This window comes from Rhizophagus irregularis, chromosome 21 (genome assembly GCF_026210795.1).
Source record: "Rhizophagus irregularis chromosome 21, complete sequence".
NCBI classification, from domain to species: domain Eukaryota; kingdom Fungi; phylum Glomeromycota; class Glomeromycetes; order Glomerales; family Glomeraceae; genus Rhizophagus; species Rhizophagus irregularis.
In genome coordinates this window covers 1,205,808-1,223,077 of record NC_089449.1, presented here as the reverse complement: position 1 = coordinate 1,223,077, position 17,270 = coordinate 1,205,808, and the positions used below count along the sequence as shown (strand labels likewise).

The window sequence follows — 17,270 nt, the reverse complement described above, 5'->3', positions numbered from 1 at the left end:
CCAATAACTGAAGAGTTATTGAAATTTAAATTCGTCTTACCAATAAAAACAAATTTTTTTAAAAAAACTGTTATTTTAATACGATAATATACGAATTTCAGTAAGTCAAAAAAAACCTTCACTTTATTACATAATACATTATTACCATAATAGTATGCATAAAGACATTAGCTAAACTATTATTTCCAATCTTAAATTACAGTTTATTCTTCATTTTTTTTATAGTAATTTTCCTCTATTTCACTTTCATTACTATTGCCTGATTCATTTTCATTACTGTCTTTTATTTTACTTTCGTCACTTTCTTTTGATTCATTTTTATCAATAGTCTAAATCATTTTCTTTTAGATCATTTTCTTCTGAATCACTTTCTTCTGAATCATTTTCATTTCTCTTACCTTCAACTTTCCTTTCAGTATTTTCTTTTCTCACCCTATTTTCTAATTGATCAAAATCAAAAATTAAAGTATCTTCTATTTCATCTATAGCATTCAAAACGCCACAATACTTAAATGACTACCTAATCATATTGATATCAATAGCATCCCAACCTTCTTTTACCTATTTTTTTACAAGTGAATAAAATGGTCTTTTAATTTTTTATATAATTTTTAATAGTTTCATTTATCCAATTATTATAAATATTTTGTACATAATTTTTAAAAAATTAAAGGTTAATTTAATAAATTATTTAATTACTTAAGTTATGGTAAAATAATTACCTTTGACTTAAAAGATCTATTTAGTAACACATCAAGTGGTTGCAAATAAGATGTTAGACCATCTGGAATAACTGCCAAATCAGTTCTTTTTTACAAAATCGTTACTTAATTGCATCAGTTCTGTGTGTAAAAAAAGAATCTAACATCAAAAAGAACTTGTCAGCAAACAATAAATCAGCATTATATTTTACTATCCAAAAAGTAAACTAATGATAAAAGGATTGAACTTTATAGAGGGTTCAATAAAGTAAGACTAAATTTATATATTATAGAATTTTTTGAGACACAGATTTGTGCAGATTTGCAGGTGATATTTGTTACTATTTCTGTATAAATCTGTAACCTAATTAAAAAAATTTGAAGGAAAAAATTTTATGATTTCTGTGCAAAACTTCAAGAAAACAGTTTTATAAAAATCTTTAATTAGTAATCCATGTACCAATCGGACCACCCCTTAAATCTGCATTTCCAATATAGGAATATCCACCAATTTTTAATCGAATAGATTGAAATTTTTAATGAAAAAACTTTGACATTTGCTTTATTTTATTAAAGTATCAAAAATAGCTCTTAAAAAAAGTCAAACTTTCACCAATAAACTTTAAATTTCTTCAATTCGTAATTTGTGTAACTATCGACACAAAACTGAAAAATTTTTTCACTTAATAATTTGAAAATAAATGCTTTAAATATGTTCAGAACTTATATTTTAAGATAAAATTACCATTTTTAAATTCCTAAAGATTGATTTATAAAAGTTTCATATAAGCATTAAAAATGGGAAAATGGATTATTGTTAGTTAACCTTAAAGTAGGAAATATTTTTACATTTATTATATTATTTTTTTTTTTAATATTCTATTAATATACGTCCAAAGTATATATGTGTGAATTTTGAGACTTCTTGCTAGTACTTTTATTAGAAAAAAAAATGATAAATAATTTTTACTAAAATTTCGCTAATTGATGATATTTAAAAGCAATTCGCAAAATTTTGAGTTTTGAAATACTTAAATTTATATTTTTACAAAATAGATTTAATCTCTAAGTTTTTTTAAAAAAAAAATTTAATTGGTTTGGCTAAAAATTGACCGACTTTACTTTTTTTGGAAGTGGAGATTTGATTTTGCCGATCACTAGGTCTGATTCATTTGTGGATCGGCAATTAAAATTAAATTTGTAAAGAATTTTAAGAACTTAGTTCTGTAAAGAAATTCAAGAACAAATTCTGCAAAAAAATTCAAAAACAAAGTTCTGCATAAATTTACAAAAAAATAAATTATTTACTAATCACTATATGATATTATATTTTTAATATATGAGTATTAATTATTTAATAAAAGTATTACAAATTGTATGTACAAATTAATTATTAAACTATACTAATTAGTCTCTTTTTTCTATACTACAAATTTATACATTATTAATAGTTTGAATATTATTTCAGTTAGTTCGATTTCAACAAATAACTAGCAAAATATATATTTACTGGAAAACTACAAATGAAAAAATTTGAAATATTAGTAACATTTCATCAAAAATAAAATAATATCAAAGGTAAAAATACCTTTGAAATTTTTTAGCTAAACTATGCAAAGTTTAAAAGAAATAAATAATAAAATATTAACAATATTTATTAAAAAAGAAAAAATAAAAATTTCAAAGTTGTTATCTTTAAAATACTTGACGTAAGAACTGGAATCTAAAAAATAAAGAAAATTGAACATTAGTTAACGTTTATTAAATAAAAAAAATAAAAAAATTAAGAATTTTAAAGATTTTATTTGAAAAGCTGTAAATTCACAAAACCTATATAAAAAACATAAATGAAATATTAGTCAATGTTTTACTAAATAAAATTAATAAAAAAACTTTTAAAGATTATACCTTCAAAATGATGTTCAGAATAGTACTTTCAGTATTCTGGACCTATAAAAATAAGAATGAATGTTAGTTAACATTCATTAAATAAAAACAAAGTTTTACTTTTGAAATTCTATTTAAAGAATTAAATCCTAAAGAAAAAGAGAAAGCTGAAACGTTAGTAATATTTTACTAAAATAAAACAAAAAAAAATAAAAGAATTTCAAAGTTAAATACCTTCAAAATTCTGTTTAGAAGATGTTCAAAATGACGAAGATCTACAAAAAAAAGAAATGTTCATACCTTATGCTTGAATGTTTGCATATAATATAATATTTACTTTAGAATGAGATATCACAATGGTGGATGTAAAATAGGGAAAATTTGCTATTGGTGAATAATAAGGTTGCTTGTCTAAACCTCTTCAAAATCCTACGATTAGTTTCGTCAAAATTTTACTATAGATTTATTATAGTTTTGGCAGAGTTTTGGCAGTTTTGGCATTTATAATAAGTTTTGGCAGTTTCGCTTTTCTCTAAAGTTTCACCAGTTTTTTAATATAACTTTAATATAGTTTCGGCAGAATTTCGCTTTTCGGTGAAATGCCATCTTGCCTAAACCCCTAAGTTTCAGCAAGCAATCTTAGTGAATGAAGAATAAAAGAAAAATCAAATATGACATTAGTAAAAATCCTCTCTTTTTGAATTTTCTTTTAAGTATCAAGGAAAATTTTGAGAACTACTTAAATCAATTATTAGAAAAATAGATAAAAAAACTGATAATAAACTTTTTTGATATTATATTAAAAAGTAAAAGATAGGAACTATATGTATTTTTAGTTTATTTTGCAATTAATAAGTTATACTAAAACTGACTTTTATATTTACATAATCACATCAAATTGATGTTATTATTCTTGACAAATGATTATATTTCTCCTAACCATAGAGTTAAAAGTTATAATTACTACTACTTTTATATTACTCATTATGAACATTACTGTATATCTGAATATCACCTACTACTAAGATATGTTATCAGTAGAAATTTTACTTTCATATAAAACCTTATCTTAGGATTTGCTTTGGTTAATTAACTAACAAGGAAAAAAATCATAACAATGTAACATAAAATTTCCTTTTATAGGGAACCGTTAAAGCAGGGTAGAATCACGTGACTTTCGAAATTTTTCTTTTTTTTAAATAAAACTCTTTATTATATATAAAACCTTTTAAATAAATATATATTAAGTGCATTTTGACCTGTTCTGCAAGTTTACTTAGAGCACAAAATGAGGTTTAGAACACCGTTTTCGATTTATTCAACTTTTTCAATTTCGTTAAAATTGATCTATCCTTTTTTGGGTATGATCAGCAAAATTCGTTTGCTTATATGTAAAGTCAAAAACATTGTTCAAAATCCACTTTTTCTCACTAAGTAAACTTGTGAAGCAGGCCGAAATACACTTATTTAATGATTTTCAATTTCACTTTAATTTTAGTTTATAAAAAATTTATCAAATCGTAATAATTTTAAATCACGTGATTCTACTCCACTTTAACGGGCTCTTTTTATAGTAGGATCTTTAAAGAGTTTTATATATAAACCTTACCTTAATAAGCTATAGGGTAACTTATCTTAATAGTAGGCAGAATCCTTAAATGGCTGACTACAGAATCCGCTTACTTATAAGATAGGTACCCCTCACCTAGCTAGTAAAAATCATATATAAAATTCTTTGCAAATCTTACTATAAAAAGAAATTTTATGTTACATTGTTATAATTTTTTTTCTTTTTAGCTAATTAACCAATAGAATTAAGAAAAAAGTAAGGTAAAAACTATTAGTAAAGGGCCAATTTTCTACAGCTGACCTTTATTATAAAGTAGTACGGCCTTCCGACTACCTATTTCAAAAGAGTAATTTGGAAATAGTATTTACAAATTCAAGTTGGGTCTGATGTATAAAGGAGTTTAAGAATAACCCTTCAGTAAAGGAATTCATGGTGGAAAAGTATATCTTGCTAGTATTTAAATTTTAAGTTTAATAATTACAAATTTTTTACCAGTATAGAAGAAATCAATTTTTTTTATGAATGATGGACAATGTACATTTTATTTACCATGTCTTTGGAACCAAAAATCAACAAAATAAAGAGCAAAACAGTTAAGAAAAATACATTGTATATTGCTCCAATTCAAATTGCCTTTAGTAAAGAAATGCATTTAAATTCTGAAGCATCTTTTTCTCTGAGATTTGGCCAGAATTAAAATCAAAGATATCAGGTGACTTGAAAGTGAAAGTAATATTCATTTGGATTACGTATGAAAGTGATGTAGATTATTTTGTTGAAGCTAACAAGAATATATTAAAGGGAAGGACAATTGAAATTAATCCACAATACACATCAATAGTTATAGCATTTAAGTGTATTAACATTAAGCTTGAGAATATTCTATCATATTAGTAGTTTCATCAAAGTAATACAGTCTGACCTCAATATAACAAATTCACAATATAATGAACTCTTGACTTACCAAACTTTTTTTTAAAAACCAGGTTCATATTATTTAAAAAAATCTCGTTATACCGAATTTCATATAAACTTGATATAATATATACTGAACTTTTATGATTTACCGTTTATAATAAAGCATATAAAAAAATTCTTTATTAACCGAACTTGATCACGTGGTTTAAATTTCACATAATTTATACTGTTAAATCTTAATTTCTGGCCAAAATTAATATTCTTTAATCACGTGATAACTTTATATACCGAACTGCTACTGTAAAACTTATGGAGTTTGGTACATAAAAAAAATTTACATACCAAACTTCTACTATATACCGAACTTTTGTGCAAGTTCATTATATCGAGGTTTGACTGTATACAGGAAATGTTGCTTGGTTAGTAAATAATAATGCTTGACAAAAGAAAGAAAAATTAATATGAGACAGAGACCCGGGAAAATTCCATTTTTATAATAAATGAATAAATCAGAATTTTTGCTGTATTATGGAATAAAACGGAATTTTTATGATTTTTAACAATTTTATTCCGGCACGTGACAACTAGCCAATCATTATTGCATATTTTATTGACTATATCGTGATAGAAGTCTAACTAAAAAATGTGATTTTGCAATTTTGTAATATCTATACAGTTTTTGACTAAAAATTATTGTCGTGTCACTAGCGCAACCTAAGTTGGCCTGCATTAAGATGTAGGCCGGCTAGAATTATCAAATGTTTCTTACTATAATTGGTAATTTTTTATCGGAATAAAATCGGAATTTTTTTCGTTATCGTGATAAAAATTTGCGATTTAATATCGGAATAAATCCGGGTCTCTGATATGAGAGGCTGGTAACTTTGTGTAATATAAAAAAATTATACTGATTATTTATGCATATATAATACCATATCATTAAATAATAAAAACAGTTTATTGAGTTTGCATTGCAAATATTTTATTAATGCATTATCAACAAGTCTCTAAATTAGATAGAATATATGACATGCTTTTAAGGGAGAGAGTACACGAATCCTAGACCATTCCCTGCATCATATTATTTCTTTGATCTCTCACATTTCCGAAATTTCTACAGCTAATTTGTTTCTATCACTAATATTGCTAACTACAAGTTTCAATCGAACACTATCAGTCATATTTCATCATATGTGTAACCGTGAAGAATCTTCATTTGCCAAGAAAAAAAATTTATTAATACATGCGAAAAAATAAATACAAGATCGGGACTTAACCCATGATACATAACGTCTATGCTAATGACCTATTTCTGAAATACTAATTCAAGACACATCTATCTATTTTTACCCACCCAATTATGATTTTTGCTGATCAAAAACTCACTTGATTTGCAAATAATTTCTTGATAGGTCCAACTAGATCATCGCGGGGTAGTTGATATGTAGAGGTGAAGGCGTAGGCGAACACAACCTGAACCACTCTTCCCGATGAAGTTCAAAAATTGCTTTGTCATTAAGTTTCGAATTAGTTAACATTTGACATTTTAATAAAAAAAATAGCGAGAGTGTAGAATTAGTGAAGAATAAATTGTCCTTTTTTGTGAATTGTCCGTGAATTATATTGATGTATAAAAATTGGAAATAAATAAAGGGTATATTTATGCTTATAAGATGGTGGCTTGTTGATAATAATAATAATAATAATAATTTATCAGTAATTATTGTCGCCATCTCTTGAATTATGGTCTATTTTTAGACTAACAAGTAATATTCAAATTTATTTATATTTTTACAGTTTAATTAAAATGGAATCCAAGTTACGCAATAACATTTTATTGTTTTCTAAAATATTCCCAAAATACTCCTTGATTATAAGGGGATTGATCATTTTCAGATGGCGCAATCCTTCCATATCAGTTTAAGTAAATCATCATACACTATTTATCGCTGACAATTAAGTTGTCTCAATATATTTGCGAGATTTTGAATTCTTATCATACTCTTGATAAGGAAATCGCTGTCCAAATTGATTTGTGACTTTAAAAAAAAATATATGGGAAAAACAAAATTTTTTTTCATGTGAAAAATTCAAGAATTTTAACAACCCTTCAATGTTGGAGAACCTATTGTCCGGATACGCTAAAAATTTGTGAAACGGATAATCCTTATGAATAATTCGGTTAATAATTATCCGAAAAACGTCCGAAGGACTTGTGATACCGAAACTTCCAAGTTCCATCGTAAAATTAGTTTGTTACGAAAAAATTGATAATTAATTGTACTTGATTGTTGTTACATTTTGAAGACATTGTTATACTTATTTTTAAATAACATTATTGTCTTCTTTTTATTTTACCGATTTTGGAATTGAATTGGATTATACAAATTCTACAAATTCAAATCATCTTGCAATCAAACACTGTTAAAAAGTATAACTTACTATTATTATTCATTAATCTAATAGTAAATATTTATTATTTATTTATAACTTTAATTTAAAGGTAATACTTTTCATATTTTGGCCGGAGTCGATACCTCCTTAAGTTAGTTTAAGTCACGCTAGATGAAACAATTTTTTAACTTTTTTTATCATTTTTGAATCACTAAAGCTGAAACTCAATCATCCTATTTGAAACGATCCCTAAATGTCCAAACTTAACTAGGTTAGGTCGTTAGGGCATTAACTTATTAAATTGCGAGTTGTGATTGATTATGTTTCAAATTAGAATCGATGGTATATAATTTTTGACAAGGAACGTTACTAACCAATAAAATTAATTGCTAAAGAAGCCCTTATATAGTAAATAATCTATTCCGTAAAGAATTTTTTACAATTTTGTACTTTGTACAAAAAAAAACGCGGCTTGAGTTAATGAAATATTTAAAGACACGGGAATTAAAGGGATTAAGAATGCGTTTAGATATATTTTTTTTTTTTCAAACAAAAAAAATCTTTTTCCATAATAAAAACTCTCCATTTTTTTTTATTAAATAAGAAATATAGAAGATGGCAGAATCTCAAAACATAGGATCTCTCATAAATATTGCCAGAATTTTGTTATTCGCGTTTAGCTTGGTGTGTTTTACTATAGGTATAATATTTAAAAAAAAAATTATGTTCTTTTGTTAAAAAGAATTTAATTTGTATATAACCTATATCCATTTTTTTATTAGACACGAACAAAATTTCAACAGTAAATTCAATAGAATCGCCTTTTGGGTCTATTCCGATCCCTAAAGGTTCTTCTTCGGGTTTTGGGTAATTTAAATTTTTTTTTTTTTGTTTAATTGATTTCAGACATTACTTTAATTCTTTTTTCCTTTTCGTTCTTTAGGCCCAAGATCGATTCAAAATTGGATGGCTTTAAAAGGTAATTTAAAATTAAGTATTATTTTTTAAACCCTTAGTTTACATAAAATTTAATTCCTTAATTTCTTTTTTGTTCTTTAGTGTCCTCGCATTTTCTGTGTTTAACGATCTTGTTTCCTTTCTTATTAGCGGTAAGAATAATATGAGTTTATTATTATTTTACATAATAATATTAATAATAAATCTATAATTTATTATAATTTAGCATACTATGTTGTTATGATTGAAAAAAAAAGGAATCAGGAACCTAATAATTACTAGGAAACGGTAACCGTTGGTGCGTCCGAAGCATCATAAATTACATGTTCATAAATTTAAACTGAACACTAAAAATATAACACTAAAAATGCTAAAAAAAGTAATAGTATCACTAAAAAATGTCATTTTATTATCATACTTTCATACTTTGTACTGTGTTGCAAATTTTTAATTTATTCTCATGATTGTCAAAAAAAAAAATAAAAGTTAACATTTAATTAAAAAAAATACAAAATGTAAAAATTATGAGTAAAAAAAAAATTAATTTATTATTTGAATGCCATAAAAAACTTTTAAGAAATAAGAAAATTTAAATCAGGGATAAAAAAATTTTTAAATTTAACGTATAAACAGTAGTCATGTGACTTTATAAAGATATTTTTAGAATCAGGGGCATAAAGATGCACGTAAACAAATCTAAGGTTACACCTGATCCTTAGATTTTATTGGCCATACACGCGTGCGGACAGACACCAACATGCATGGTATGGAGTAGAATGGAAGTGTCCTACGCTTACGCTTCGGACAATGATTATATTGTTTGCGGGTAAGTTTTTTGAAATTATAAACCAAATCGGTTGTTTTTTTTAAAAAAAAAGTTAAGATTTCTTTTCCTTTTTATAGTGTTGAATTACTCTTATGGATAATTTATGGTAAGAAAAAATAACTATGTTTTTCATTAATTTATTTATTCTTTAATTGCTGATCCGTTTAAAATCGGCACTTTTTTTGGGGTTAATTAACGGTTAAATTTAAGCAAAAATCGCACAATTGTAAGAAAACTACATAATACTAGAGAAGGGAACAATTCATTATATATAATAAAAATTATATAATATATGTAAAAAAACCCAAGGAAAAATAATATGCTAAAATATTTGTACCTTTATTATTGAAAAAAACAACTTTACATTTCACGCGCGTCAGATTTAACTTTTATATGCGAATTTTGATAACTTTTTATTATATTATTATATTTAAATATCAACAAATGGCTTATAGTAACAATCAACCAACTTTAAATTACTCAAAAAAACCATTTATTAATTATTTAATTGTCAATTCATTTAATATTGGCACAATTTTTACTTTTTTAGCATTATATGTGCGAGGTGAAATTTAACGAAAATTGCATAGTTGGCAATAAATTCACAAATACTAAAACTGCGATAACTCAATATTTTTAATAAAAATCATATAATATATGTAAAAAAACCCAAGGAAAAATAATATGTTAAAAAAATTATAACTTTACTATGGAAAAGAATGACTTTACATTGTACGCGTGTCAGATTTAAAAGCTATATGTATTTTATATATACGATAGTGCCGTTCTTAAACGGATCGGCAATTAAAAATACTTATTTTAACATACTTTATTATTATTTACAGCTGGCTTGCAATTTCAATACAGCACTTTAATAATAACTTCTGTTTATAGTATTTTAATTGTAATTTTATATTCTGGTCTTGGTGCAGTATTCTATAATCAAAAAAGAAGTCAAAGTCAAAATCATCCTACTCCTATAGGTCACACGAACAATGACTCTGGAACGAATAATGCCACCACGATTGAAGTTCATCAAACATAATTAATTATTAGTACTTTAAAAGTGTATTTTTATTTTCTAATACTATCATATTATATATATATATATACTGTATTTACATTTATTTCATTTCATTTTTTTTTTTTTGTATTATAAATAAATTTATCATTACACCTACCTGGCAAGTGGGTAGCACTACATTATAGCATGTAAATAAAAAAAAATTATTTATCAGTAAACAACTAACAAATTAGAAAAACATTCAATTTTATTTAATATGTGCTCTTATAAAGATTTTCGCGTAAATGGATATATAGTTGAAAAACGCGTAAAACAACATGTTTGTTAATATTATAATATAGTATAACATGATATAACGAATTTACTATTTTTATAACTAATAATTTTTAGCGAGGGAAAGAATGTAAATAATTAAATATATAATGTGACAAAAGAATAAAATCTATTTAAGTTCCTTATGCATAAAGAAGGCGTTTTTCAACTAGCTAGTTTGGAGTTTTGACTTATCAGTTGAAGAAAAAAATTATTATATTCTACACTCTCAGCATTATATATCAAATAAAGTTGTGATCTTGAATAGGGAATCACACCAAATTCTTAACGTCTGAACATTGAATATTGATGCTTATCAATTGAGTAAAGTTTTTAGATTTGAAGATGCTTAAAATTTAGTAATTTTTGCACATATTACATTAAATTATCTTTTATATTGCACAAATTTAGCATATTAAGTAGATACTTTATTTTCTTACTGGTAAAGATTTTACAAGATTATCTCAAGTTGATTTATCAACTGGTAATATATTGCACTAGGCATTTCTTCTTCAAAGTCATTTAGTTCTTTACTTATATATTCAGATCCATATTTTTTTACTTCCTAATTATATATTAATACCCAGCTATCTTTATGTTTACAATTGGTTTGTATAGTTTATTTTTAATATTTTAATATAATTCTTGATATAATAAATATTCTTTTTAATCATTAATTCATAATATTTAAATATTAATATTTATCAATTAAATCAATTAATAAAGTTTTAAATTTAAAAACACTTAAATTTAGCAATTTCAAATATATTGCATTAAATTATTTATGAATAAAAATATTTATATAATTAATAATACTATTAATTATTTGTTTAATCTATTAATAAAATAATTGTAAAAACTGGTTTAAATTTTAATTTGCTTTTTTTCATTAATAAGATTTTAATATATTTAATATATAAGTAAAAATTATTTTTTGCAGATTTTTTAGCATTTAGTAATCCAATTTTGATAACTATTTTTTTAAATTATAAAGCTTAAATGCTTAATAAAAGCTATAATATATTAAAATAAAAAAAAATTCATTAAAATTCAACTACTAAATGTTAAAAAAATTCATATAATCCTAATTTTTAATTTTTTAAAAAATGGGTATTTACTAAAAATATGACTTATCTTATACAGTTCACCCTCGCTATAGTGAAGCTCATGGGCTGAAAACTAAAATTCACTATAGTAAGGGAATTCACTAATCACGTATAGTAAATAAAGATAAGATTTTCACTATATTAAAAATCCATTATTATCACGTGATGTATATTATATAGTAATAATTAAAAGTCACGACGACTAAGCTTATTTTTATAAAAAACACATGCAATAAAATAAATTTTCTTTGTTTTTTTGTAAACCTGCGCATAAATACTTTTTATATTTATGTCACTCAAAGATTATTACTTTATTAAGTATGATAAACGCAATACTGCAAATCTGTAATACAATCATTTATAAAGACTATCCCGATCGATTTGGTATTCAATAAAACCTTCACACTCTTCATGATTATAAAAGTCCCCTTCGTTAAAATATAAAGTTTCAAAATTAATATTATCAACGTCCATAATATTATCTTTATCACCTATTCTATTCATATTATTATTATCAACACCATCAACGCTATCATTAGTTTTAACAAATAGGTCTAAACTCATTTGCTTCTTTGAAAAAAAAATTATTTCTGTAAACTTCCCTTCTAGCTTTTTTCATAGCTTTAAAAGCACCTTTATCAATAATATCTTGACTTTTATTTTGTTCTAAATAAATAAAAATTTTATCAAACGCGGCCAAAACTTCAGAGCTAGATACTGAAGTAATTTCCCTATCACTTTCGTCATCAGAAATGGAGTTATTTTCTTTAAGAATGGCAACTATCTGTTCTTCAGTTAGTGTCTCACCAGTAATTTCATTCTCCCGATCTAATTTAATATATTCTTCAGCTAAGGGGAAGGATGTATATATTCAAGTTTATCAATTAAATCTTGGATTTCTTTACGTTCATTCTCTTCACGTTCATTCTCTTCTATTTCATCTGTGAGAATCTGTATCATCTAATGGCAAAATTCCTGCATCTCTCCAGCAGTTAAATATAGTTTGAGAAAGAACTTTATCCCAGGCTGATACCACATACTTAATAGCTTTTTTGATATCAATTGGTGACTTACTATTGCCTGTTTCTTGTTGATAATCAAAGGCCTTGATACGATTTTTTAAGGAGCAATTTTCGATAGTGTGCTACAAATATATAAATATGGTAAGTTTAATTTCGTAATAATTAAAAAATTGCATTAAAATTTTTCAGAATTAATTACCTTAAAACTATTAATAATACCTTTATCACAAGGTTGCAGATGCGCTGCTGGATAGGAGGTAAAAACTTAATTTCTATATTAGTCAATTCTACACCTTCGTATAAAGCATGAACAGGAGCGTTATCTACAGAAGAAGAATTTTTCTTCCTTTTAATCTCATTGTTGCATCAAATTGACGAATCCAATCATTCCAAATGGAGACTTGCATCCAAGCTTTTATATTCCAGTAATATTCTACCGGTAAAGATGACTTGGGTAAGTTTTTTCAGGGACGAGGTTTTTGTATTTATGAATAAATACTGGTTTAAGCTTTTCTCTACCAGTTGCATTAGAACAAAGAAGAATTGTCACACGATCTTTTGATTGCTTTCGTCCAGATATAGGTTTATCAGAAATCGTTCTTTTAGGTTCCATTTTCCAATACAAACCAGTTTCATCACAATTGAAAACATCATCAAGACTATATCCACGAATCAAATCTTCAAGCTCTTTCCTAAATTCATCGAGTTTCTCAAGTGGTGCACTTGCAGCCTCTCCTTGCTTTAAATAACAAGAAAGATTGTGCCTTTTTTTAAATCCATTAATCCAACCATTACTTCCTTTAAAATTTTCAATCTTATATAAAGATGCAAACATCATAGCTTTTTCATGTAAAACTTGATCACTAATATCAACACTATTTTCCAAAGCTTTTAATACCCGTAACGTAAGTGCTTCTTCAATTTCTGGAAAAATCACCCTAACTTGTCTTTTACCTTTAGCTTCAGGCTGCTGATCAATTTCAAGCCATTTTTGCGAATTTTTTAACGTACTACTAATACATCCTTCACTAACATCAAATAATTTCGCTAGTTCTTTATTTTTTAGAGAAGGTTCAGTAACTTTTTTAAGACATATTTCATGTTTTTGGGCAAGAGTCAAGGAGGCTCTTTTTGGCAAAGTTTTTTCTTGATATTATACCTTTGCCTATGGTTATTTGAGTACGCAAGTTCTTTTATTTTGAGTTTTAAGGGCATAATATGTGAAGAAAATAATTAACTAGATCAGGATTACTTTTATTATAATCAAAATAAAATATGATACTTTTCCTTTTTAGTTTAAATCACGAAAAAATTCTAGCTTCTAAAAGCAAATTCGAATTCAAATAAATTATACGTGATAAAAAATTCACTAATTAATTGTGTAACATTTGAAAAATTCGTTATAGCAAAAATCTTTACTATATCAAGGGTCATTTTATTAACACTGGTTCCAGTATTTAAATTTGAATTACGAGATACAGAAAATTTATTATAAAATTCACTATATCAAGAATTATTATTTATAAAAAAATCCGTACCTAGACTTTTCTTTATTATAGTGAGTTATTCACTATATAAAAATTCACTATAGCGAGGGTGAACTGTATTAAAGATTTTCAGGATTTGATTTTAATACCTTAAGTTTTTATTTATAATTAAAAAAAACTATTTTTATTATTTAAAATAAAACTAGTGTTCACCTGTTGTCTACGACAACAGTTAATATGTAATTCCGGCCAGAATTAAAAGATCTGCAAAGAATTTCCTTTTTTGGAAATTTGAGCAACACAATTTTTTTAATTTCTCTGAAAAGTAACAGAAGACAAAATTTCCTTTTTTGGAAATTTGCGTAACCGACAATTTCCTTTTATGGAATCCTGTGTAACCCAAAATTTCAGTTTTTCGACAGAAATAAAATTTCCTTTTTGGTCTTGTGTAATATTGGCGACGAATAGGAGTAGGGTTACACAATTCAAATGACTTATTTATATGGTTAATCTAAACATAACGCCCACGTGATTGCAGTGTTTTTAAATATATAGATTCATTAATAAATATTAAAATAATAGTTATTTTTAAATATTGTATATCATATTAAATATAATTTAATTAAAATTATTATACTAAATATTTTTTTTAAAATATCATATTTGACTATTAAACTTTTTATAAATTGGTTAATAAAACATTAAATATTATTTATATTAATAATTTGCAGTATTATTGCTTATATTTATATAAATTATTACTAGCTAGTATATATTTTATTTTTACTAAACATTTTAATAAAAATATTTTTAAATAGTAAAAAAGTAATAATTAAATACAGTATAAATTATAAAAGTAATTTAAAGTAAATTTTATATTATTAAATTTATTTTAATAAAAAAAATCCAATAATAGTAAAATTGTATTTTAGTATTAATATTAATTGAATATTATGAAAAATGTGTTTTTTTTTTACTTTTTTTCAAATTATTATATTATAGAATATTGATATATTGCTAAATATCACCAATAGTAATAGTTATCAGTAATAAAATTATAATATAATACTAGCCAGTATTTTATTAAATTTTTAATTCTAGTCAAAAGTATATTATAATGCTGATATAATAACTATCAGCTTTAGCCATTTTTATATTAATATTATTTAAAATTAATTTTATTATAATTAATTAATATATTATATACTACAGTAATTGCAATTATTTTATTTTAAATATTATTAACTTTATTATTAAAGTATATAAATAATAAATATTATAAAATTAAAAAAATAATCAGATATTTTTTTTACTAATATTTATTATATAATAATTCAATTGTTAATTGAAATTAATTTGTAAAATTTTCTATAGAAAATAAATATTTATAATTAATAATATTAAAATTTAAGTATTAAAATTTTTTTTTTAATAATTTTAAATAGTACTAGTAATATAAAAAAAAAAATATAAATAGAATATTTATATTTATTAGTAGAAAAACTTTTTATATTTTTGTATAGTTTATTATTTTTATTAAAAATATAATTTAAAATTAATAGTATTAGTTATTTCTGATTTTTTATTAATTGGTATGAATATAACTATATTTAGATTATTTTTTTATTATTTTCTTGCTGGTAGAGATTTATTTAGTTTTATAAAACTATTTTGAGTTGATTTATCAACTGATAAATATATTGCATCAGGCATTTCATCTTTAAAATCATCAGGTTCTTTACTTGTATATTTAGATCCATATTATTTTCTGATTATATACCAGTACTCAGTTATTTTTATGTTTATCAAATGTTTTTTTATCAATATTTTCATAAAAGAAAATAAGGTTGAGTCCCATTTCATTATCAACTTTACAGCCATATTCATCACTTATATAAGTGAAAGCTATGGAACTGATGGCTTCATTTTTTATTGAAGCAGGACACCTGAAATTCTGCTGGCCTGTACAATTTACAAAGGCATTAGTTAGAACATCAGAACATCATAATCAAAATACTACCATATATATGTATTGTTTGTACATTATTTAAAGAAGATTGAGTTTTACCAAAAAACCTTTATGTCTGTCCTGGTGATGATTCATATTTGTGAAGGGATTCAACTGTCTTAAATGGATTGAAAATTTTAATATCAGGTAGTATCAGATGGGCTGGAAGTTTCAGTGTATCATTAAGCATTTATTGAGAATGAAATCATTATTTAATGACTCTGCAATATTTGAGTAACAAATTATTATTTAATGACTTAAAATATTAATATTTAACAATAATAAAACCTGAATCATTTTTTTCAATAAGATTCAAAAATTTTAATTTCTTTATTTCCAACCATTCTGTAGACAAAAAAAGTTTTTAATAACTAAAAAAAAAATAGTATAGATTTAATGAATTATATTTACTTACTTTTTTCTTCATCATTAAGTTCCAAATTAGTTGACATATTAATAAGAGTTTAAGAATGAATTTATCCTTTTTTGTAAATTGAAAAAATATGTTGTTTAAAAAATTGGGTATATTATACTTTATAAATGGTGATTTATTTTATTTTAAAATATTAAAGTAATTCACTATTTAACACTAAAAACTGACTCAATATTTATCGCTCCGGACCCATAACAGTATCCGTTTCCTAGTTATGTAATTATTGTCATCCTATTACAGATAAGATATTCAATATTTAATACGAGAAACTGCGATCAGATGGTTGCACGATCCATCTATGCAACTCGTTATTTGTATTTTAAGAGCGATGATAAAGATTAATAACAACAAATTAATCATTTTAATGCAAAAAATAATATAATTATTTTCTTTTATGATTGATCTTTTTTAAGACTAACAAGTACAATCAAATTTAATTTACATTCATCCGACATCTATTACAATTAAAATATAACCCTATAGAATTAAATGGAAGTAAGACAAATTTACTATAAATCGATTGATTTTTTTTTCTTTTTGGGCTTTTAAGAATGAAGCAACTCGAGTACCAACGTGAAGAATAAACCTTACTGATCCATACATGAAGTAATGAAGTACCTACTAC

General features: G+C 24.3%; 4 protein-coding genes across 4 annotated transcripts; 2 read left to right on the top strand and 2 right to left on the bottom strand.

Annotated features, from left to right (window-relative positions):
• Positions 1 to 8,085: 8,085 nt before the first annotated feature.
• Positions 8,086 to 8,946, top strand: OCT59_013714 (uncharacterized protein; the record flags this gene model as incomplete). Its single annotated transcript, XM_025314637.2, has 5 exons — positions 8,086 to 8,170; positions 8,253 to 8,337; positions 8,414 to 8,449; positions 8,530 to 8,579; positions 8,654 to 8,946. The coding sequence occupies 5 exons, from the start codon at positions 8,086 to 8,088 to the stop codon at positions 8,707 to 8,709; spliced, it is 312 nt and encodes a 103-aa protein (XP_025184621.1). The 3' UTR covers positions 8,710 to 8,946.
• A 242-nt stretch (positions 8,947 to 9,188) lies between these two features.
• On the top strand, positions 9,189 to 10,298 carry OCT59_013713 (uncharacterized protein; the record flags this gene model as incomplete). Its single annotated transcript, XM_066141688.1, has 3 exons — positions 9,189 to 9,253; positions 9,331 to 9,359; positions 10,099 to 10,298. 3 exons carry the CDS (start codon positions 9,189 to 9,191, stop codon positions 10,296 to 10,298), a joined length of 294 nt encoding a protein of 97 aa, XP_066001800.1.
• A 1,751-nt stretch (positions 10,299 to 12,049) lies between these two features.
• On the bottom strand, positions 12,050 to 12,655 carry OCT59_013712 (uncharacterized protein; the record flags this gene model as incomplete). Its single annotated transcript, XM_066141687.1, has 3 exons — positions 12,050 to 12,249; positions 12,329 to 12,544; positions 12,601 to 12,655. The coding sequence occupies 3 exons, from the start codon at positions 12,653 to 12,655 to the stop codon at positions 12,050 to 12,052; spliced, it is 471 nt and encodes a 156-aa protein (XP_066001799.1).
• A 3,335-nt stretch (positions 12,656 to 15,990) lies between these two features.
• On the bottom strand, positions 15,991 to 16,664 carry OCT59_013711 (uncharacterized protein; the record flags this gene model as incomplete). The annotated part of the gene is made up of 3 exons (XM_066141686.1): positions 15,991 to 16,166; positions 16,501 to 16,557; positions 16,628 to 16,664. The coding sequence occupies 3 exons, from the start codon at positions 16,662 to 16,664 to the stop codon at positions 15,991 to 15,993; spliced, it is 270 nt and encodes an 89-aa protein (XP_066001798.1).
• Between the last annotated feature and the right edge of the window lie 606 nt (positions 16,665 to 17,270).